This window comes from Grampus griseus (genome assembly GCF_964374135.1).
Source record: "Grampus griseus genome assembly, chromosome: 9".
In the NCBI taxonomy this organism is placed as follows: Eukaryota; Metazoa; Chordata; class Mammalia; order Artiodactyla; family Delphinidae; genus Grampus; species Grampus griseus.
In genome coordinates this window covers 6645376-6669147 of record NC_139003.1, presented here as the reverse complement: position 1 = coordinate 6669147, position 23772 = coordinate 6645376, and the positions used below count along the sequence as shown (strand labels likewise).

Here is a 23772-nt window from a genome sequence, read left to right as displayed (position 1 = left end):
ACAAGGCTGATGGGGAGTCAGGGAAGACAGGGGTCCCAACTCCTGCTGGTCCTGAGCAAATAAGAACAAGCTCTGGGACTTGGTGTGTCCGCCACCAGGGCTGATCTCCCACGGAGAGGACCTCATTTAACTGCCCAAATCCCTGGAACTTCTGCTCCCTTCTCTGTGAGGGGGGGGTCAGAGACCCTACATTTAGGGGTTGTTTTGAGGATTAAATGAGCAAAGTGGAAAGTGACAGATGACCCAGTGTTTGGCACAACTTTTTCTTCCCTTCCCTATGTACGCCTGCCAGGATTCTCCACGTGGAGCTGAAACCTTCCTTTGCAGTGTGCTCTGGGGGCGCCAGAAAGATCCTTGGCTTCAGTTAGCCAGTTCTGGTGGCTGAAATCCCACCATCGACATTTCAGTCCCATCTGTGAGCTGTGGACAATCATTAAGCAGAGATGAGAGCTGGGGTCTTTGTTCTCCAGGAGCTTCCGAGGTGGGGGCTAGAGAGACAATAGGCATGCAGAACACATTTCCCAGCCCAGGGCCTCGTGCTGGGGGACGTCCTGGGGGTGGGTGACCAGAGAAAACTTTGAGCTGAGGACAAGCTGGGACAGAAGTCCTCCTGCCTTTGGTAGGGGCCGTAGGAGGCCTGGGGGGGCAAGGGAGGCTTGGCGCAGCTTGGTGGCAGCCGGCAAGGAAGGAGGCTGGGGGCTGGGTGCAAATACAGTGTAGGTCACACAGCGAGACCAAGTTCCCTTTGGGTGAAAGGAACGTGAGGGGCGGGCAACCGCACTGCAGGGCAGTCACGGGTGGGGACATGTGAAGGGGCTACTTAACGCACATCCATGAGCTCAGCACCAGGTGACACGTCCCAGCCCAGGGGAGCGGTGACAGCACTTAGCTACTTAGTAGTGGTTAATGATACTCCCGGGCATCACAGTTGAAAGTGGAGATTCACATATCCGAGTCGTTCTGGCAAAGTTCTCCAATAACCGAACTGAGTACCTAAAACATTTTCCTTTAATGTTTGCTGCCACAGAGACAAACCAGTGTATGTTTTTTCAGAGAATCAATTTGACCTTGAAGCAAAAGCATATCACTTTCAAAACTACACCTGTCTGAGTTAGGTACATTCACTACTTTTTGTATCAACTCAGTATAATTGACATAAATTCAAAAGAATATTGCATGAATTCAAAAGCAACTATAAATGTATCAAATCGACAAACTATTCTTCAATTTTTGCTTGTAAATTTTGCAGCCACTTTACATCATGCTGTCTACTGTAATTAAAACCCTTTACGTATTGATTCATGTGAGAAAAGTATGCAAAGTCATAATTATTGATCTCTATTAGTAAAAGATTTAATTTGAAATTCTTATATTTGTCTGGACAGGTCACAAATGAACTTTTCCTTTCTTTGGAGCTTCAGACGTACCTTGATCATACGTAGTGTGATATTGGTGAGAACATTTACACTGACATTTAAAATCTTTGATTGCTGAATATTTGGTTAACATTCTTTTTTGTTTCAAGAAAATCTTGGCGTTAAAAAAAAAAAAAAGAAAATCTTGGCGTTAACAGTGCAGTAAACCTTAGTAAAACCCTTCCATGACTCAACCAATGAGCGTTGGCAACGAAAAGCTTCTTAAATTCATGATCTCCTACTCCTTTCAATAGTCCCCTAAACTGCTGATGTTTCATAGTATTTGCACTTAAGTACCGAACAATTTTAACAACTGTGTCCATGACGCCTGCACAGAGTCCGTTCAGAAAAGCGAGCCCAAATATTTTCAGTATTCAGTGGAATGAAGCAATGTGGGAAACATCGGTCTCTTGTTTGAAAATTCCAACACCTCAGTCACACTGGCCACATGTCAAGTGCTCATTATGAACCATGGTGTCTATATATGTTCATAAATGCGTGGGCTATTTCTAGAAGGAAAAACAAAAAACTTGTAGCAACGGTTGCCTCTGAGGAGAGGAACTGTCTGGCTGAAGTAAAGGGAAGTGAGGAAACTGCATGCCCTTCGTATTTTTACAATTTCATACCGTCTGGGTAATTTGTTGCGTAAAGTGTAAAATTCGTTTTCAGAAGTTTAAAAATCACAAGACAAACAGCATTTTTGAAAACTCACCCTGGCAAGTATGTAGAGAGTGGACGAGAGGGGACATGTCCAGGTGCAGGACGCCCTCGGTAGGAGACAAAGGCAGTTGTCAATGAACGTGGCAGAAATGGGGGTGGTGAAGATGGAGCAAAGCAGGCGGATAAGTGGAGTGCCTGGGAAGTAAAAGGGTTTCATGATAGACCAAACGTGGGCTCCACGGAGAGGGGTATCAGGAGGGAATTCCAGGTTTCCGCCTGAAGAATTACTCTAAAGAATTCTGAGTTCACATTCTTCTTTTTATTTATTTATTTTATTTATTTTTTGATGTGGACCATTTTTTAAAGTCTTTATTGAATTTGTTACAATATTGCTTCTGTTTTATGTTTTGGTTTTTTTGGCTGCGAGGCATATGGAGTCTTAGCTCCCCAACCAAGGATCGAACCAGCAGCCCCATGCATTGGAAGGTGAAGTCTTGACCACTGGACCACAGGGAAGTTCCACACACTCTTGTTTTTAAAACCTGGGAGGGCTTCTGTGGTGGCGCAGTGGTTGAGAGTCCGCCTGCCGATGTAGGGGATACGAGTTCGTGCCCCGGTCCGGGAAGATACCACGTGCCGCGGAGCGGCTGGGCCCGTGAGCCATGGCCGCTGAGCCTGCGCGTCCGGAGCCTGTGCTCCGCAACGGGAGAGGCCACAACAGTGAGAGGCCCGCGTACCACAAAACAAAACAAAACAAAACAAAAAACCAGGGAACTCTCTGAATTATGCCTTATAGTTCCTTTCCCACATTCTCCCTAATATTTCCTTCTGAAATTTTGATCAGATGCTTGTTAGACCCTCTCACTCTAGCTTCCTTATCTCCTAATCCCTTCTGTATTTTTTTATTTTTCATCTCTTTATTCTACGTGCTGCATTCTGGTTAAATCTTTCATTCATTATTTACCAGGTATACTAATTTCTGCTTCAGTTATGTGTAATCTGCTTTTAATCATTCTATTAAATTTTAGGTTCCATTAAAAATTTTCTAGACATTCTATTTGCTTCTTTTTCAAATCTTCCTGTTCCTTTTGGTTACTCTTTTGTGCTCTTTGGCCATTCGTATACCTTCTTTGGAGAAATCACTATGAAACTCCTTTAACCATATTTTAACTTGTTTGTTTGTTTGTTGTTGAGTTGTAGGAGCTCTTTATATATTCTGGATGTTAGTTCCTATCAGATATAGGATTTACAAATACTCTCTCCCATTCTATGGGTTGCTTTTTCACTCTGTTCATAGTGTACTTTGATGCACAAAGGTTTTCAATTTTCTTGACGTTCAGCTTATCTGTTTATTGCTTCTGTTGTCCAGTTGCTCTGGCTAGAACTTCCAGTACTTTGTTGAATAGAAATGGTAAAAACAGACAGCCGTGCCTTGTTCCTGATCTTAGAGGAAAAGCTTTCAGTTTTTTGCCATTTGAGTATGATGTTCACTATGGGTTTCTCAAATATGGCTTCTATTAAGTTGAGGTAGTTTCCCTCTATTACTGGTTTGTTGAGTGGTTTTATCATGAAAGGGTATTGAATTGTGTCAAATGCTTTTTCTGCTTCAGTTGAGATGATCATGTGGGTTTTGTTTTGTTTGTTTGTTTTTGTTTGTTTTTTGGCCACGCTGCACGCAAGGCTTGTGGGATCTTAGTTCCCTGACCAGGGATTGAACCCGAGCCCTCCACAGTGAAAGCGCAGAGTCCTAACCATTGGACCGCCTGGTAATTCCCCATGTATTTTTTTTCTTCATTCTGTTATTGTGGTTTATTAAATTGGTGGATTTTAATATGTTGAAATATCTTGAAAGTACCAAGAATAAATCTCACTTGGTCATAGTGTATAATCCTTTTAAGAGCTGCTGAATTTTGTTTGCTAATATTTTGTTGAGGTTTTTTCTTTTGCATGAATGTTCATAAGGGATATTGGTCTATAGTTTTCTTGCAGGTTTTTTTTTTTTCTGGCTTTGGTATCAGGGCAATGCTGGCTTCACAGAATTATTTAGGAAGTGTTCCCTCCTCTTCAATATTTTGGAAAAGTTTGAGAATAATTCATATTACTTCTTTAAAATGTTTGATAAAATTCACCAGTGAAGCCATCTGGTCCTGGGCTTTTCTTCGTTGGGATATTTTTGATTACTGACTCAATCTCCTTGCCAGTTATAGGTTTATTCAGATTTTCTATTTCTTTGTGATTTACTCTTGGTAGGTTTTATGTTTCTAGAAATTTGTCCATTTCATCTGTTATCCAATTTGTTGGCATACAATTGTTCGTAGTACTCTCATAATACTTTTTATTTCTGTCAGATCAGTAGTAATGTCTCCACTTTCATTTCTGATTTTAGTAATGTGATATTCTTGACCTTATCTTTCATACCTTTTATTGAACTTTTAAATTAAAATTGCAGTGTTTTTTAGTGTCAAAAGCTCTTTCCTATTTAAAAATACCATGCTGTAATTATGGGATTTCTTTTAAAAAGTTCTATCTGCTCCTTATTTCAGTTCATGGTTTTGGTCTTTCGTGTCGGAAGCATTCCTCAAATGCCCACTTGAAAGTTTTGTGGAAAGTCTGGGGCCCTGTCAACTGGTGGGCTGCACTGTAGGGTGATCGGGTAGTAAGCCTGATTTTTTGTTATTGTTTGAATGATCCCCAGTGTTGGTATTATCCATAGGTCTTTTCTTTGTAGCCGTCCAATTTTTCCAAGAGTCCTGTGAGCTTTTGCTTGTGAGTAGTGCTAGCCTGGTTGTGTTCTGGGTGCCAAGTGGGGTCAGGGGGCTGAGAGCCATCATTAGCATGGGGACTTTGACTTTGCCCTTCTGCTCTCATTTGGGCCATTGCGCTCACCTGATTCCATTTTTACAGAGCAAAGCCTGTGGTCTCCAGCAGAGTCCACGTCCTAAGACTTGGTGCTTGCACTCAACCTGATTATTAGAAGAGGCAAGTTTTTGTGACACGATAATCAGGTGCTTTGTGATCAAAAGAACAATGGCTAGTGCTAAGCTGAAAAACTAACAATTGCCTTCTTGAGAATAAACATATGAATCTTATTTAGCTCCAAGGAAAGGATAAGAAATCAGGATGCTAATTGTGGCCGGAAATGAAACTTGGATTTTAATCAGTGGATGCACCTTACCATTAATGTAACAACATACCATTAGGATGAGGCTTTAAAGGAAATTCAGCAAACTAATAAAAGGAACTTGCACCTTAATCAAATACATTTAAAAAGACGCTTCATGAGTGCAAAATATTTTCCTAAATCGGAGTGGTCAGAAGGCAAATATCAAGCTGAATGTCCAACAGATACCAAGGAGCCCATTAGACGTCACTCCATGATCTACCACTAGATGGCGATGGTGAGCACCAGCTAGGTCTTTGCCCTTAACAATTCCCTATTTTTTTAAATAACAAGGCTGTGGAACTATTTTTCTTACATACTTGCGGTAGCCTATCATCACTTTTTGGTCCCTGATTTAATCCTAAGAACTTCTCTTAACTCCATCTGACCCATAAATCACGCCAATTTGTTGCAGTGGTTTTGTATTCATATATCATATGCATGTTTGTTATGACCGTAAACCAGCGCACAGCAGGGATAAGCCGCATCTCAGCCAGTGGAAGGCACATAGGGTAGTTTAGATACTATGAAATTAAAGTTTTTTTGTTTGTTTTTTGGCCGCGCCGCGTGGCTTGTGGGATCTTAGTTCCCCCGACCAGGGATTGAACCTGGGCCCCTGGCAGTGGAAGCGCGGAGCCCTAACCACTGAACCGCCAGGGAATCCCTGAAATTAAATACTTTTCAAGTGTTCTTTTTTTTTTTTTTTTTTTTTGCGGTACGCAGGCCTCTCACTGTTGTGGCCTCTCCCGTTGCGGAGCACAGGCTCCGGACGCGCAGGCTCAGCGGCCATGGCTCACGGGCCCAGCCGCTCTGCAGCATGTGGGATCTTCCCGGACTGGGGCACGAACCCGTGTCCCCTGCATCGGCAGGCGGACTCTCAACCACTGCGCCACCAGGGAAGCCCTCAAGTGTTCTTTTTTAAAATGAATTTTACTTGGTATATTATTTGTTGGATGTAGTAACTTAATAGAATGTTACTGTGCAGTAGTTAAACATGCTATATTGTTTTAATTTCTCATAACACCCCCAAAATAAACCTGAAATCCTGGTAAGGGGAAACTCTCTTCTCATGTTTTGAGACAGCGAAGGCAAACCAGTTCTGAGAACATCAGAGACTTCACGGGCCAACTCCGGAGGCACCACATCTAACTGTGACCCGGATTTGATGCTGGAGCCGATCAGAAGGCATCAGGTTGAAGCCAGGTTTACACTCTGATCCCTCCAACTACCTCGCGTGTTTTTTTTCAAGAGGAGTCTGGGTAGGAATGAGCTGAGGTTAGAGGCAGCATTTTTGTTATTTGGTGAACAGGTACAGATGGAGTTCACAAACAGCAGCACGTGGCACTCACAGGAAACAAAACCCTTGAAAATACACCTGCTTCTGCTAAATCACAGGCTTCACAGAGATTCTGTTTAGAATTGTCTTGCGTTTCCAAATCAAGCTTGGCTTGTAGTAGATTTTAAACCAAGAACAGATACACACCGGCCTCTAAATCCATCTTTTGAATTTAGTTGAAGGAGAGACAGCCTGATGCCAGTCCGGAGTACAAAAGACATAGATGAGATTTGACCTTGAAAGGGTAAAAATGTCGATTTCTAGGGGAAAGCGAGTACTTTCTCTCTCGGCTGACACACCAAGGTGATTCGTGGCAGCTTCTCCTGGCGATGTGTGGTCCTAAGACCAAACCCCTAGCTGGTGGGAGTCGCGGTCTCCCGAGCATGGGGCACCCTCCCCGCTGCTGCACATGCGAGTGGCCGTGTCAGAGGCTCCCTAAGGATTCCTGCCCTCCAGTTACTCTGCAATAATGTTCAAGATAAAGGAATATGTTCAAGGCACTGCTGCCCACAATCAGAGCCCTTCCAGTGGGAGAGCTATGGACTGAAGTTTTCTCCCAGGTTCCTTGTTCTTTGCCTCACTCACATACTGATTGGAATTTTTCTGTAAGAAAAAGTGTTTTTTTCTGTCTCCCTAAAAGTTCTGTCCGACTCCATCGCCTGCTTAACAAGCAGTAGCCGAGGGAGGAGGTTTGAAGTTCACTGGCTGATGATTGGCTGGGACTGCTCTTCCAGCAGCTCCGAGTGGTCTAATCCAGCTCGCTTCACCATGGGATGAAGAACTCGTATTTCCTCTTCCATTTGGTCCACAAACACTCATGGAGCTCCTGCCAGGGGCTGGCACATTTCTAGGGGCTGTGGCTACGCGGTGGTTAAAAAAGACAGTTCAATCCCTGCCTTCACGTGGCTTACATTGTGCTGGGTAACTAGACAAAAACTATCTAACTGAATACACATCCAAATAATTTCAGGTAGGTGATAAGACTTACGAAGAGCAATAAAGTTGAGTAGGGGGACTAGAAGGTGATGGGGTAGGAGTGGATGGTGGGCTGAATAATGGCTCTAATCCCTGTCCAGGCTTCAGTCCCTGCTCAGGCCCTAATCCCTAGAACCCGTGAATGTTCCTTTATATGGCAAAAAGGACTGCAGACGTGATTAACCTAAGAATTTTGAGATGGGGAGATTATGTCAGGGAAATAAAATTGAAAAGAAAATCTCCTGCCTACCCAGAAAAGCCCTGCACAAAGGTAGGAGAGAAAGAAAACAGCTGTATTATTGGATAAGCACGTCACAGGCAATGCACTAAGAGATGGCAAAGACAGAAAGAAATTTCACCCTAATTTTTTTTTTGGCTGTGTTGGGTCTTTGTTGTTGCGCGTGGGCTTTCTCTAGTTGCAGCAAGCAGAGGCTACTCTTTGTTGCGGTGCACGGGCTTCTCATTGTGGTGGCTTCTCTTGTTGCGGAGCGCGGGCTCTAGGTGCGCGGGCTTCAGTAGTTGTGGCTCCTGGGCCCTAGAGTGTAGGATCAGTAGTTGTGGTGCACGGGCTTAGTTGCTCCGTGGCATGTGGGATCTTCCCGGACCGGGGATCAAACCCGTGTCCCCTGCATTGGCAGGCGGATTCTTAACCACTTCGCCACCAGGGAAGTCCTCACCCTATTTTATAGCCCAGCAGATGCGACCCCACTGCACACGTGTTCTCCAGGGAAAGCATCGCCAGTCCTCGGGTAAGAGGACTTGACCGTTTGTCACACAAAGTTCACCCTAAATTCGCCTGGAATTGGGAGGCCACCCGTGATAGCTAATTGCCTTTATGCAAAGGAAACATCCACTTGTTGTATCCTGGTGACGGGAGGAGGTTTGCAGCCCCGAGCCCAGTGCTGCTGGAGAGTTAGGCTCCCACCTCCCACGGGCAGGGGACACTGGCCGCTGTTCCCTTGATGTTTGCATTTCGGAGAGATGGCTCCCAGGTCCTCGAGAAAGGCAGTCCTGGGTTGTAAAGCCGGCAAGAGGCTTAGTGAGCTTTAAAAAGATTTACATGCACCTCAAAGGGGCAGAGAAAGAACTTCCAATTAGAAGTTTTCTAAAGAAAATGCTCTTAGGGAAAGGCGGGGAGAGTTTTTCCCTTTTTGTACCAGGGAGAATTAAAACTTACTTTTCTTAGTTTTAACTTGCATCTTCCCTTACAATTATCCTGGATTATCTGGGTGGCCCCAAATGTAATCAGAGGTGTCCTCGTAAGAGGAAGGCAGAGGGAGATCTGACTACAGCAGAGACAGATGTGATAACTGAAGCAAGATGCTACCCTCCTGGCTTTGAGGACGGAGGAGGGAGCCCTGAGACACAGAATACACACAGTCAGCTCTAGAAGCTGGAAAAGACAGGCCAACAGTTTCTCCTTTAGAGCCTCTGCAGGGAACGTGGCCTTGCTGACACTTTGACGTCCACCCAGTGAAACTGATCTGGGGCTTCTGACATCCGGAACCGTAAGAGAATAAATGTGCGTTGTCTTAAGCCACTGAGTTTGGGGCAATTTGTCCCAGTGGCATCAGGGACCTCCTCATCCGGGTGGGAGTACGGAGGAGAGAGAAGGTCATCGGGGCGCATGTTTTGAGGAGAGGATACTTCAGCCCAAATCTGAACAAAGTGAAGGAGTGCCGCCTATAAAGAGCAGGAGGGAGGGCGTCCCAGGCGGATGAAACAGCAACTCCAAAGGCCCTACGGTGGGATGGAGCTTCTGTGGCTGCGCGGAGGGGCTGGCAGGCGGTCAGACCAGGCGGAACCTTAGAGGCCGCGGCAGCCCTTTGCTATGTCGTCAAAATGTGGAGTGAGCAACCTGATCTCTGTTTAAAAGGATCAAATGGTCCGGGAGGCCAGGCTACAGGCGGCCAGAAGGGGCCAGGAGCAGCAGGTGGCAGGAGAGGCTCTCGCTGCAGGAAACCTGGTTTCCTTTTGACCCACTATGTTCTTTTCCTTTCCAAAAAAACGGACTCCTGGGGGCTTCCCTGGTGGCGCAGTGGTTAAGAATCCATCTGCCTGCCAATGCAGGGGACACGGTTCGTGCCCTGGTCCAGGAAGATCCCACATGCTGCAGAGCAACTAAGCCCGCGAGCCACAACTACTGAGCCCGTGAGACACAACTACTGAAGCCCGCTCACCTAGAGTCCGTGCTCCGCAACAAGAGAAGCCACCACAATGAGAAGCCCGTGCACCTCAACGGAGACCCAATGCAGCCAGAAATGAATAAATATAAAATAAATAAATTTATAAAAAAGCAAAACAAAACGAAAAAAAGGACTCCTGGACTCCCCTGGTGGCGCAGTGGTTGAGAGTCCGCCTGCCGATGCAGGGGACACGGGTTCGTGCCCCGGTTCAGGAAGATCCCACGTGCCGCGGAGCAGCTGGGCCCGTGAGCCATGGCCGCTGAGCCTGCGCGTCCGGAGCCTGTGCTCTGCAACGGGAGAGGCCACAACAGTGAGAGGCCCACGTACCGCAAAAAAACCACAAAAAGAACAAAAAAACCCCGGACTCCTGGAACTAGATATGCAACAGAAGTGTCTTGTGCAGCAGAGTTGGGGGGATGACATTTGATCTCCATCTAGGGCTTCTTTACAGTGCCTGTTCTTGCCTGGGTCCTGCAGGCCACGTTCCTGCATTTAAGGACATTTTGGGGACTGCAGAAGGAGGAGCACTTTGATCTCTTCCTGAAGAGGCTCCTTTCACCCATGGTGCCGGCCTTGGACAGTCGGGCTTTCTCTCCAGGTGGGCAGCTGGGAGGGCTCCCGGGGTCGAGGCTGCGTGAGCACCTACGGGTGACAGCACCCGCGCGAGGCTCTCCCTGCAGACGTGGCCCCGCCGAGGTCAGCGTGCGTGTGCTTCCTGCCCCCTCCCCACACAGTCCGCCACCGCTGGGAATGACTCTGTGCGATGTTCCAAACCCGCCTTGGGGAGGCCGTCTGAAGCCAGAGTGAGTAATACGGCGGTTCCCACTGGAGGGAAGATTTCCTCTCTTCTCTCTCACTCCCCTGGTCATCCATTCAGAAATTAGCAACAAGCATTTGGTTTTGTTTCATACGAAGTACTAACCCAAGAGATACCTCCATCGCTAAACCAGCTCCTCTCAATACCCTCCCACACTGTGGAGAGCCAGCAGCACCATTTCTGCCGGGCTCGCGGTAGGCCCAGCAGCTGGCACAGCAGATGGTGGGCACTGATTAAATATTTGCTGGTGTTATGAGTGAGTCCTGTGGGGAGGACAGGCACAGGCTATCTGTGACATAGATGCAGTTTTCCCTCTTGTAGATACAGGACTGCTGCTAACCAATACCTGGGTGTTTCGGAACCGAGCAGGACCCTATGGGGCCTTCCCGGGACAGACCCCTCCCCCATATCCTCTGCTTTAGCTCCTCCCCGAAGTACCTAGATTACAGTATCTGATGCACATTTCCTGAGTTGCCTTACAGATGCTAACATCCCCCAAATGCAAGCATTTAACTACTTGATGACCATGAGCACGTAGCTCCCAGACCTCCTGGAGCCTAAGGATTGATCGTGTTAACCCCTGTGACACCGTCCTGTTAACCACCGTCAACCAGAGACTTGTCCACAGCTGATCACACACCCTGCGAGTCCCCTCCCTCACCTGGCTTCTAAAAATGCTTCGCTGGCAGTCGGGTGGTTAAGAATCTGGGCTTCCACTGCAGGGGGCGCGGGTTTGTTCCCCTGCCAGGAAAGTTTCACATGCCCCGAGGTGCGGGTTTGATCCCCCGCCAGGAAAGTTTCACATGCCCCCGAGGTGCGGGGAGTTTGGGTTTTTTGAGCAGGTGAGTGGACCCAAGTTTTGTTCAGTAATATCTTCACAGAGGATTTCTGGAAACATCGTTCCCCTCATCCCCTGGCAAACCCACCTACTTTGCCATCTAATCCGGTAGTGGGAGGGGGGGTGTCAGGTACTGCTGGAGGGGAAGAGGGACCCTCCCAGGGCCCCTCTCAAGTTTCCCTGTCCAGTGGGCCCCTGACCCTGTACAGCCCTATCTTTTTCTTGCAGGCGCGTCAAAGCTGAGGCAATCTGCATCGGGCCGGGCCATTTGACCGTATGGCCGGTCACAGCGCCATCCCTCGCCACATCCCTCTCTAAGGCATACTGAGGGGTGAAGTCCTGAATACCAAGGCCTAGAATCTCTGACTGGCATAAAGGCTCAGGAATCCCTCACCACTCCTTTGCATTTTCTCTCTGCAGAGTGAAGGCCCCGTCGTTCTATACTTAGAGTCCTTTGTCTTTGCCAAAAGAGCAAAGTACAGCAGGTGGATAATTCCTAACGGGGCATGAGGACACTTCTAGTGGGGGTTGGGGACTGGGGAGTAGTTAAGGCGTTGTTTAAGGGAAGAGCCTTTCTGCTCAGAGAGACCGATGACAGACAGATGAAGGCACTTTGTGTGTCTGTGAAGGAATTCCCCTGGAGGGTTCTTGCCGGAGTGTATTATATCCAGGAGCACTGACGTGCCACATCTACCCATGAACTAAGAGGTATTTCACAATTACTCTGTGCTGGGCTCAGCACTTGGTGCTTTTCCCAGACACACAACTTTAGTGGTGAAAAGTGAGGCCAGGTTCCTATCAGCCATGATCCAGCTGTGTGGCGTTGGGCAAATTTCTCAACATCTCTGAGTCTCAGTTGTTTGATTTGTAAAATGAGCACTAGAAGAGTATGTTTCCTAGGGTTAAGTGGATTAAATGAGATACATATGTGAAAAGTTTATCACCATGTCTGACAGAAAATAAGGACTCCCTAAATATTAACTATTATTACTAAGTATTTAGGTAAAAACTCGAATATCTTCTGATTGCACTCGTAGAAAAATCCATTCTTCTGTAACCACCAAACTTGACCTACATGCTACAATATACAGTCTACCATATTTTCTGAACCTTAAAACTCTGACAACGTATCTGACAAAGTTTTTTTCATATTTGTAAATTTTATTATAGGAAAAGTACAAAAGTTATACTATTTAATCTACAAATAAGAAAACTTGACTGTGAGAGGTAAAATAAGACCCGAACCAACGGAGGGACATGAATCTTAAATCTCTTCAAGTGGATTTTTAAAATAATGTCAAGAAACATTTTAAAATATTGACAAGAAATTCTAAAGTTAATTTGGAAGGTTAATGAGTGATTTAATTTTTTAGGTGAGAAGTGGATTTATTTAGAGAGAAACATACTCCACAGAGTGTGGGCCATCTCAGAAGGCGAGAGGCAATAAGAGAGTGATTTTAGCCAAGAAAGTTGTGGGGAAAAAAAGGAACCTGTGTCATAGGGGGAGTACTTACACTACTAGATATTAAAACTTACTTTCTGTGACAAAAATACAAGCATAAAATTTCATTTGGGGAGGGATGGTGTGGGTGCTCTAAACATAACACCGAAGGCAGAAACCATGAAAGGCTTTTTACTGTATAAGGAGTGTCCCCCAAACAATGTGAAATATTGTAAAACCAATTTCCCAACTTTTTTTGAGGTGTTGTTGATTTACAATATCATATTAGTTTCAAGTGTACAACACAGTGATTCAAAATTTTTATAGATTATACTCCATTTATAGTTATTGTAAAATATTGGCTACATTCTCTGTGCTGTACAAGGTATCCTTGTAGCTTATTTATTTTATACCTCTTATAGTTTATACCTCTTAACCCCCTACTCCTATCTTGCCCTCCCTCCTTCCCTCTCCCTGCTGGTAACCACTAGTTTGTTCTCTATATCTGTGAGTCTGCTTCTTTTTTGTTATATTCACTAGTTTGTGTTTTTTTTTATATTTGACATATAAGTGATAACATACAGCATTTGTCTTTCTCTGTTTATTTCACTACGCATAATATCCTCCATGTTGCAAATGGCAACATTTCATTCTTTTATGGCTGAGTAGTATTCCACTGTATATGTACACCACAACTTCTTTATCCATTTGTCTGCTGATGGACACTTAGGATGCTTCTGTATCTTGGCTATTGTAAATAATGCTGTTATGAACATTGGGGTGCATGTATCTTTTTGAATTAATGTTTTCGTTTTCTTCAGATATATACACAGGAGTCAATTTCCCAACTTTTTAAAATGGACAAATAGAAAAGTGGGCAAAGGGACAAAAGCAAATTCACACAAGAGAAAATACAAACAGTTAATAAATAACTACGTGAAAAAACAAGCCAGTTAACTAGTAATTAAAGAAACAACATTCAAAACAATGAGAAATAACAACTTTAAATTAAATTTGAAAAAATAGCCTGTGTTTTCAAGGATATGGAAAAAGGGGCATTTCTCAAAAGAAAACCAATACATTTTCCTCGAAGATAGTTTAGAAAACATTTGAAAAATATACTTTGCCTTTGACCTATCAGTTCCCCACTTCCAGAATTTTTAAATCAAGTATGTGCAATAAAAGCATATGCTGACTGACCCTCGGCAGCTCCTGTATCATGAATCCACAATGATATAGAAAAGCAGAAAATTTGTGTGCATTTATGCTGCGATTAAGAATCATGTTATAAAAGAATATCAAAAAAAGAATATCTAATAAAATGTCAGAAAATTCACAGTATTGTTCAGTGAAAAAGGCAGAATACATCTTTGTAAGGCATTATCCCAATAACGTCAAACAAGCATAGATAAGCATTAAAAAAAAATGCCCGATAATACATACTAAGATATTAAGTGTAATTGACTCTAGGAGGTAAAGTATGAGAGATTTTTGTATTTCATTTCCTATTAATGCACCAGATTTTGTGCTTTAAAAATAATTGTATAATTAGAAAGTTGCCTGTGTTGCAAAACATAAAAGTACGTGAAAGTGTACAAGCCTGGAAAATCAAGGAAGTGTTTCGTGCGGAAAGCCAAGGCCACCTGCTAGCCGGTGAGTCACGAACGCAAGACTCGCACCTGACTCCACACTCGCCAACTGGCTGCGGTGCGTTTCCAAGCGAAACGCCCCGGGGACGAGGACCGCCCTGCGCCCCGGACCCGGACCCGCGCCCCGCGGCCGCGGAAGCCGGGACGCCTGCGCTCCGCTAATTTCTGGAAGCGAGGGCATTCCCGTTTCAAAGTTCACCCGATCGGGCCTTTCCTTCCTCCAGCTCTGAACAACCCACAAGGCAGACTTTCGGGTCAGCCGCGCCCCCCGCCAGGCTCAGCCCCTGCGGTATCAGGTTCCGCGGCGCGGCCAAAGGTCGAGGTGGCAGGAGAAGAGGAGGGGGCGGCCCGGGGGTGGGAGGCGCCCTCTCGAAGGCTCGGGCCAGCTAGGAGCGCTTAGGCCAGCGAAGCCGGATCTAGCCAAGTGACCGCAGGCTGACCACGCGGTCGCCCAGGGACGTGCGTCCTCCGTTGGGACAAAGGGTCGGGAAACTGGAGCCCGGCTCATCCCGGAAAATCCGGGCTGTGGTCGCCATGGCAACGGAGTCGGGCCCGCGGCGGCCGCCCCCACCCAGGCCCGGGCCGCGAGGGGGCGCTGGGGGCGGGGGAGGGATCCCGCGCGGCCGGCCCCGCTGCCCGCCCCGCCCTCCGGCCGCGACCGCCGGCCCGAGCCCGCGACTGACCCTCGGCAGCTCCTGTAGTCACGTGGCGCTGGGAACCGGCGGGGGGGCTGGGCACGGGCCTGGCAGTGGTGAACTCGAACCTGCTGCTGTCGCCGCGGCGGGGTGGGGAGCGCGGCCGCCGGCGCCGGCTTTCCGGCCTCATGGACGCGCGACGCGCCTCCGCGCTCCCCGCCAGAGAGGTTCGACCCGGGCAGGTCGCGGGGTTCCACGCAGGCCCGTGGTGGGGCGGCCCTACCTGCCGGGCGCGTGACCGAGTGCGCGCTGTTTGGGGGGGGCACACTGCTGGACCGAATGGGGGGGGCGAGTCCGCGCACCTGCGCACAGGCTCCGCGAGCTGCGCTCTGCGTGGGGACCGGAAAGGGCCCCCTCGGGGAGCGCGGAGCAGTGTGTCCGCGAACGTGGACGGGGGGAACACGCGCGAATACAGAAGGCGGGTGTGGGGTCTCCACGGCCCTTTGCCACCCAGCACGCGCCAGCGGATTCTGACCGAGTCCTTGTCACCAGAGCTCGCCTGCGCAGCCCCCTGGGAAACAGACCTGGAATTCCTGCTGGGAGGAGGGTGGGGGGAGGGGAGCCAGCAGGGATTCCAGAGTTCCTGCCATAGGCCGGCCTTTTCGCCATCGGCCTGGATAATTCATGCTGTGACCTTAGCAGTGGAGGAAATGACCCTCAAACGCGGCCCTGTGCTTCCTTGGTGAAGGGGGCACGTTCATTTATTAATCCAGTATCCATTAAGGTCACTGCCAGGCGGGGTGTGGGGCAGGGTGGGGGAGGGGAGGCTGGCGAGGACACAAAGATGACTGCCCTAGGGGAGCTCACAGCCTCACGCACGTTTTTTCTCCCCTCCCCACAGGTAAGGCTGGCCTCTCTGCCCTCAGAGGTCTGAGCTCTGCCATGGGGGTAGGGGTGTCTTTACTGCTGCAGTTTTCTCTGACGTCTGGGGACTACCAGAGTGTGGGCGGAAGCAGGCGCTCCAGCCGCAGGAACATCCCCGGGAGGAGCTGGAAAAAGCCTCATCTCCAGCTCCACAGCCTGCAGGGTAGAGTGTGGCCTTCTTTGTTGGGTTCTCGAACCATTCCATGGCCCCTGTGCTCAGGCCTCCCCATCCTGGTGGAAGGAGGGTGCCTGTGGGGAAGGGGTCACGTTCTCACATCCTGGGAGTCTTCCCTGTGCTCATTCTGACCGCTGGGAATGAGTCATGTCTGTGCTTCTGGAGAGGAGTACAGGCTCTGCGGAAATGAGGAGGATGTGTCTGGAACTTGTGAGCAGGCAGTGAAGGTCCCGAGGAGTCTATCCGTCATTCCACCCTGCAGGAATCTGCGCTCCCAGGCTCTGGAAGAGCCGAATGTGGGGCAGCCCCTGGCGGGGTTGGGGCAGGACCGGTAGGGGCCAGAGATTACAGTCTCTTCCTTTCTCCCCTTTTCTTGCCCCAATAATCCCTATCACCCGAGGGAGGCAGAGACAGGAGCGCCCCCGAGGGCAGCAGGCTGCGGGCGTTCCTGGGATTCAAGAGCGCTCTCCTTCCTTAAACGGCCTATTTGTGTGTGGGGGTGGAGGAGGGCAGGCGGGGAGAATGTGGGCACAGTCTGGGCAAGCAGTGGCCTGGCATCATGCTGGGCCGGCGGTAGCATCCGGTGTTCCCCTCCTGGTCCTGAGAAGAGCCGCTTTCACTGGCGCTCCAGGCTGCTCCCGTGAGAGGCCAAAGTGCCTTCCCCAAGATTGGCTTAGATTAGAGCCCAGGAGAGGATCATAGGAATGAGAGGCCACTGGAATTTCTTTCTGTGAGATCTTTACAAACTCAGGTATTTTAGAGGAAAGAACACTGGCCTGGGAGTTTAGAAGACTTGTCCCCTAGTCTTGCTTCTGCTGTTGGTTTACTCTGTGCCCTCGGGCAAGTCCCATCACCCTGTTATGCCTCACCGTTGCTCCATCTATGAAACAGGGAACTTAATACCTCTGGTCCAGCCTCACTGAGTTGCTGTGAAGCTCCGATACGGCAACAGGAAATAGAAATAAGGAGAGGGCAGAAGGGAAAAACTTGGAAAAGCGTAAAGCGCTGTAGGGAGAGGTGACTGCGTTTTCTGCTCTGTCCTAAGGCAGGAATGTTCATACAGCCAGCACCGGAGTGTCTACTCCATGCCAGACACGGGCTGAGGGGGATTCCAAGGAGTGTCAGGGTTCTTCCTTCTGGTAGTTTCCAGGGTCAGTAAAGACTTAATTAACCCAAAGACTGAGTTCTCCACTGAATATAATAGTAACTTGATAGTGCTATGTTTTCCGGATGGAGATACAAGCCACTCATACCCATGATTAGTGATGTGGGAAAGTAAAAATAAATTTAAATATCTTCCAACTTAAAAAAAAAAAAGAATTAAAGACATATTTGAAATGGTATCTGGAAGCCCAAGATTTAAATCATATAATACAAGGAAATAGAAGAGTAGTCTAGTAGTCTAGGTTCCAGGGCTCCGGGAGTGGAGAGGGGCGAGCTCCTCTTGGGCCTGGGGTCTGCAGGGGAGGAGCTGGGGGCAGGCTGTGTGGTTCTGTAGAGTGACTGTGCCTTTCCACCCCCAGCAGAGGAAGAACCGATGCTGGAACGTCGCTGCAGGGGCCCCGTGGCCATGGGCCCCGCCCAGCCGCGACTCCTTTCTGGGCCCTCCCAGGAGTCGCCCCAGACCCTGGAGAAGGAGCCCCAAGGGCTGAGGTCACAAGGCACTGCCGTGGCCCAGCCGGGCAGCCAGGCCCTGGGTCGGGCCCATCGTTGTGCCCACTGTCGAAGGCACTTCCCGGGCTGGGTGGCCCTCTGGCTTCATGCCCGGCGCTGCCAGGCCCGGCTGCCCCTGCCCTGTCCCGAGTGTGGCCGTCGCTTCCGCCACGCCCCTTTCTTGGCACTGCACTGCCAGGTCCATGCCGCCGCCACCCCAGACCTGGGCTTTGCCTGCCACCTCTGCGGGCAGAGCTTCCGAGGCTGGGTGGCCCTGGTTCTGCACCTGCTGGCCCACTCGGCGGCAAAGCGGCCCATCGCCTGTCCCGACTGCGAGAGACGCTTCTGGCGGAGAAAGCAGCTTAGGGCCCATTTGCGGCGCTGCCACCCCCCGGCGCCCGAGGCCCGGCCCTTCATATGCGGCAATTGCGGCCGCAGCTTCGCCCAGTGGGACCAGCTGGTTGCACACAAGCGGGTTCACGTGGCCGAAGCCCTGGAGGAAGCGGCGGCCAAGGCCCTCGGGCCTCGGCCTCGGGGCCGTCCTGCGGTGACCGCGCCCCGGCCCGGTGGAGACGCCGTCGACCGCCCCTTCCAGTGTACCTGCTGCGGGAAGCGCTTCCGTCACAAGCCCAACCTGATCGCCCACCGCCGCGTGCACACAGGCGAGAGGCCCCACCAGTGCCCTGAGTGCGGGAAGCGCTTCACCAATAAGCCCTACCTGACCTCGCACCGGCGCATCCACACGGGCGAGAAGCCCTACCCGTGCACCGAGTGCGGCCGCCGCTTCCGCCACAAACCCAACCTGCTGTCGCACAGCAAGATCCACAAGCGCTCCGAAGGGTCTGCCCAGGGTGCCCCCCGCTCGGGGAGCCCCCAGCTTCCCGCCGGGCCCCCGGAGCCCTCGTCAGAGGCTGCCCCGGAGCCCCCGCTGAAGCCGGCCCCGGAGCCTTTGGAGGTCCCAGGGGAGCCCCCCGGCCACCAGGCGGAGGCCCCGCCCTCTCTATACAGCTGCGAGGACTGTGGGCGGAGCTTCCGGCTGGAGCGCTTCCTGCGGGCCCACCAGCGGCAGCACACGGGCGAGCGGCCCTTCACCTGCGCCGAGTGCGGGAAGAACTTCGGCAAGAAGACCCACCTGGTGGCCCACTCCCGGGTCCACTCAGGCGAGCGGCCCTTTGCCTGTGAGGAGTGCGGGCGCCGCTTCTCCCAGGGGAGCCACCTGGCCGCCCACCGGCGCGACCACGCGCCGGAGCGGCCCTTCGTCTGCCCGGACTGCGGGAAAGCTTTCCGCCACAAGCCCTACCTGGCCGCACACCGGCGCATCCACACCGGCGAGAAACCCTACGTCTGCCCCGACTGCGGCAAAGCCTTCAGCCAGAAGTCCAACCTGGTGTCGCATCGGCGCATCCACACGGGCGAGCGCCCCTACGCCTGCCCCGACTGCGATCGCAGCTTCAGTCAGAAGTCCAACCTCATCACCCACCGCAAGAGCCACATCCGGGACGGCGCCTTCTGCTGCGCCATCTGTGGCCAGACCTTTGACGACGAGGAGAAGCTCCTGGCTCATCAGAAGAAGCATGATGTCTGAAGGGGCAGGGGCGGCGGGGGCCGAGGGAGGTCGGGCCTGGGCATCATTCATACTGTGCCCTGTGCCACTGCTTGTAGGCAGGGAGGGGAGAGGAGGAGTGAGCCTGCCCCGTTAGAGAGGGGGGTCCTCTACCCCTGCAGTCAGGGAGTCCACTTGCAGAGCAGGGGCCCCGGCCTCCAGCTGGTGTTTGCTAAGGTTCAGTCCTGACTGCCCTGCGCCCTGGAAAAGTAGCAATAGCAGCTCCACCCACCCCTTAGAGCCCTCCGGCCGGAGGGGCCACCAGTGGACAGGAAGACCCCTCTCCTCTGGTGTTAACGCCTTAATGTCTCTGTCTGTTATGAGTTCCTTCAGCTCGTTTTTTGGAAGTAGGTGTGGTTCAGTCCTTAGTGAATGAGCGCCCAGGAGGAAAAGTGGACCAGATGGATATACCTGGGAGAACCTGCCGGCCTCGGGCGGCACCTGGGCCTTTTCCAGTACTGGGAGGCGAAGCCGAGCTGCTCCAGCCTGCCTCACCACATCCCCTCCGTCCTCCCCCTGCACAGGCACCCAGGTTTGGAGAGACCCATCTACTGTTAGTGCTTGGCTCGCCTTCCTCCCAGAGGATCCAGTCCCCTGCCCTGGGCATCTCCCCACCTGTCTGACTTGCTTTACCCACCAGCCTCCCAGTGCTTAGGGCATCCCCTGGCTGTCAGCCACCCTGCGTCAGGGCTTTTGTCTGAACACCGCAGCCTGCCTTCACTCCCTTCAGAACTCGGCATGTAGGTGGGGAGGACTGCCCCGTTGATAACGGAGGGCCAGCTGATGGGAAATGGGGGTGAGTTTCCCCTTCAGCACTTCTAGCGTCTGGATGCCCAGCTTCTGCTTGAATACTTAGGTGACAGGGAGTTTCCCCCCCCCCACCGCCCCAGGCCCTGGTTCTATTGTAGGATAATTCTGATTGTTAGAAATTCTTCCTTATAATGAATGAAGTCTGCTTCCCTGTAATTTCTACTGTTGGGCCTTGTTTTCTGGAACTAAACACAACCACTTATCCTCCTTTTCAAACTAGAGAATAAAGATCTGGTTTTAGAACCGGTGGCTGAGAAGTGTTCCTTTGTCCTGGGGAGCTGTGGAGTTGGAGGGAGGGGCAGCAGCTCTCCTCCGCCGGGGTTGGGCGTTGGGGTGGGTGACAGGCCAAGTGGCGTGCTTGTCAAGCTTCTCTGCACACCCGCCCGTACTTCCCCGAGGTGGGGTCAGGCACACCCAGCAAGTGGGGTTTCCTCTCTAGGGGTCAAGTCAGCCTTGCTGAGTGTCAGTTGTCAGGGAGAAAACGTCTGACTTGATTCTGTCCTGCCATGCCTCCCTGGCTGGCCTGCTACGGTTCCCGTATCTGTAGCAGACGTGTACGCTTCCCTGCACTGGTTGCTTCATGTGCATTTGAGTGCCTGTTTTCGGCAGGTATCAATAGGCCCTTTTCCTGTCTGTCTTAGTAGTTTCTGCATAGATTTCCAGCACCGAGCCTGGTGCAACCACAGTTTGTTAATATCATGGCACCTTGCAAAGAAGTTTACTTCAATTATCTAACAATTTAGAGTTCGGCAGGTACTCTTTTTTTACAGATGAAAACATTTGCTCAAGGTCATATAACTGGTAATCACCAGAGGCAATACAAACCCGGGTGTGTTCAACCCAAAACCCAGGCTCTTGACCACCGCTGCATGTTTATTGAGCAACTGCAGTGCTGCTGCTTTTGGTGAAGACAAGTATTAAATGTCTGCTGTGTGCTTGATGTGATGGAAACTGGGGGTTTACAAAAATAAGAGTCTTACCCCAAAGAGGCCTAAGTCTGGGGGGACTTATACCTGTACACAGATCGTGAGTGGAGAGAGATGGATGAGGGTTTGGTGGGGTTCCAGGTGTGTAGGATGGAAGCAGACAGAGCCTTATGTTGCTTTATGGGGTTAGGAGCCACTTCAAAACCTGTGTAGTTAAAAAAAACAACAACAAAAAAACAAATCTGTGTAATTGATGGCAAATTCTCTCTCAGGGCCTGGGAGCACTGTCTCCAATATGTCTCTCTAAGGAAGCTCAGGGCTTCAAGTGACGGGAGCAGTGCTTTTTGCGGGGTGACAGGAAAGTAGCTAGATGTCTGGGGATTATGGGCAGGGAACAGGGCACAGGTCCTCAGGGATCCAGGGTTAGGATGGGGGAGGGGAAGGGTGAAGTAGAGGGAATCTCATCAGGGTTCCTGACTTTTCGCAAAATCATTACTTGTAAAGGAAATCCCCGGCATTGTGTCCTCTAATGCTACGCTGCCCGCTGCTTTTGGGCAGAGATGGTGAGGAGAGGACCAAAGTTCAGGGAAAGCCATGGAAGGGGCCTTGAAGGGGCTGGTAAAGTAAGAACAGAGTGAACTTGCCCATGGTTCCTCCCCAAGTCTCTTAGGGGGCCAAGTGGGTCCCAAGTCCTTGCTCAGCAGAGCACATGCTGACAGCAGTCTTGAAGGAGGGACTGCCCCGTTGGAGGGGTCAGCCCTTTGCTGACGGGAGCTGCCCTCTTCTAGAGTTCAGGTTTGGTTTTTGTTTCTCCTTTTATAATCACAAAAGTATTAAATTATCTTGTCAAAATTAAACAATGCGGACAAAATGTAGATTTATTTTTTAATGTAAAAGTTCTTTATTTCCCCCACTCCCCCGACCCCATGGCTTTTCTCTTTGAATCCCACAAAGAGTTTGAGGGTGGCCTTCCAGACATTTTTCCTGTGCATCTGCAAACTCACAGGTGCAGCCTTCCCTTTTTTTGCTTAATGGAAATAGGATCCCAGGTGTGCTTCGTTTTTTCCATCCTTGAAGTACCCTTGGTCATGAAATGTCAATCTGGAGGAAGTTTTTCACTCTGTGGAAGGAAGAAACAGGCCCAGAGAGTGGAAATGACTTTCCCACTCATAGCCAGGGGCAGATGTGGAGCTACAATGCTGGAATTCCACAAGTCTTGGTTGAACTCTCACTAGGTACTCAGAAAATAAGATGAATGAGACTCTATTTGAAGAGTTGATGGCCTAGTGATTTCTGGCCTCTGGGCAGGGTTTTATACTTTACAAATGCTTCTGTAGAGGATAGAACCAATTAGGGTCCTGCAAAAACCCAGTTGTCCCTCAGTATCCTCTGGGGATTGTTTCCAGGAACCCCCACACACACACTCCCCCCCCCGCCCCCCCGTGGATAACAAAATCTTTGGATTCTGGAGTCCCTTATATATAAAATGGCATTGTATTTGCATATAACCTACACACTCATGTCCTCTTGTATACTTTAAATCACCTCTAGATTACTTACAATACTTAATACAGTGTAAATGCTATATACATAGTTCCCTGTGCCTGGGAAAATTCAAATTTTGCTTTTTTGGAACTTTCTGGAGTTCCCCCCCCCCCGAATATTTTCAGTCTGCTGTTGATTGAAATCACAGACATGGAACCTGTGGATACGGAAGGCCGACTGTAACTAGAAAATTATTAACTCTTACAGAGGAATAAGTCAAAGTCCAGGGACAGAAAGTATCTTTCGTAAAAACTGCACAAGAAGATTGTGGCAAAACTGATAGAATTGGGTCCCCCGTTTCTGTTGTGTTATGAGGCTTAACGGCAGCTGGGCCCATGGCAAACGCCTAGTAGGCAGCTGCTGACCCATTAGAATAAGGTCCATAGGCTTAACAGTAAGGTTTGTAGCAACTCTCAGAGTGAGGCCAGCTTCTCTTGATATCAACCTCCCGTCCCAAAGGCGGTTTCTGGGCAGCTCCGGAGAGAATCTGCCAGTGGGAGTTGCCCTGGCTGGCCGGCCCCCTTTGAGGTAGCAGTGCGAGGAATTTTATTGACATAAAGGAGCATTTCCTTCCGATCTGGGTGAGTAGATGTGAAAATTCTCTTTCCTGAGGGTCTCTGGGAACAGAAAACTCTCCTTGGCCATCTGGACCCCGCCTCTAAATCAGCAGTAACACTCGACCTAGGAACGTTGGTCGCTCTTTCCTCAACGAAAAGGGAGGGGTTGGACTTAATGATGTCTAAGTCTCTCCTGGAGACCCCAGGTTCATTTATCACGCGGCTACGACGTGCCTAGGGCCGCGTGAGTGCGGAGGGCGATTTCTCTCCCGTCGCACGAGACTCGCACATCTCACTCTAACACCTGGTGTGCCGTAGTGCCAAGTGCCACAACCATGTCACATGCACACTCGACTGTGATCGTCGGATCGGGGTTCGTGCGTCTTGTTCCCCCGGATCCCGGCACCAAGGGCGGTGCGGGCGCGTCGCAGGCGTCGGACCGAGAGTTGCCGAGCGACTGGATCGGT

At 50.0% G+C, this 23772-nt stretch overlaps 1 protein-coding gene across 1 annotated transcript; it reads left to right on the top strand.

The window, feature by feature from the left end:
• Nucleotides 1–15011: 15011 nt before the first annotated feature.
• REPIN1 (replication initiator 1) lies at nt 15012–20520 on the top strand (the record flags this gene model as incomplete). The annotated part of the gene is made up of 4 exons (XM_082662574.1): nt 15012–15174; nt 15227–15339; nt 16085–16199; nt 17735–20520. 4 exons carry the CDS (start codon nt 15012–15014, stop codon nt 19447–19449), a joined length of 2106 nt encoding a protein of 701 aa, XP_082518700.1. The 3' UTR covers nt 19450–20520.
• Nucleotides 20521–23772: the final 3252 nt, after the last annotated feature.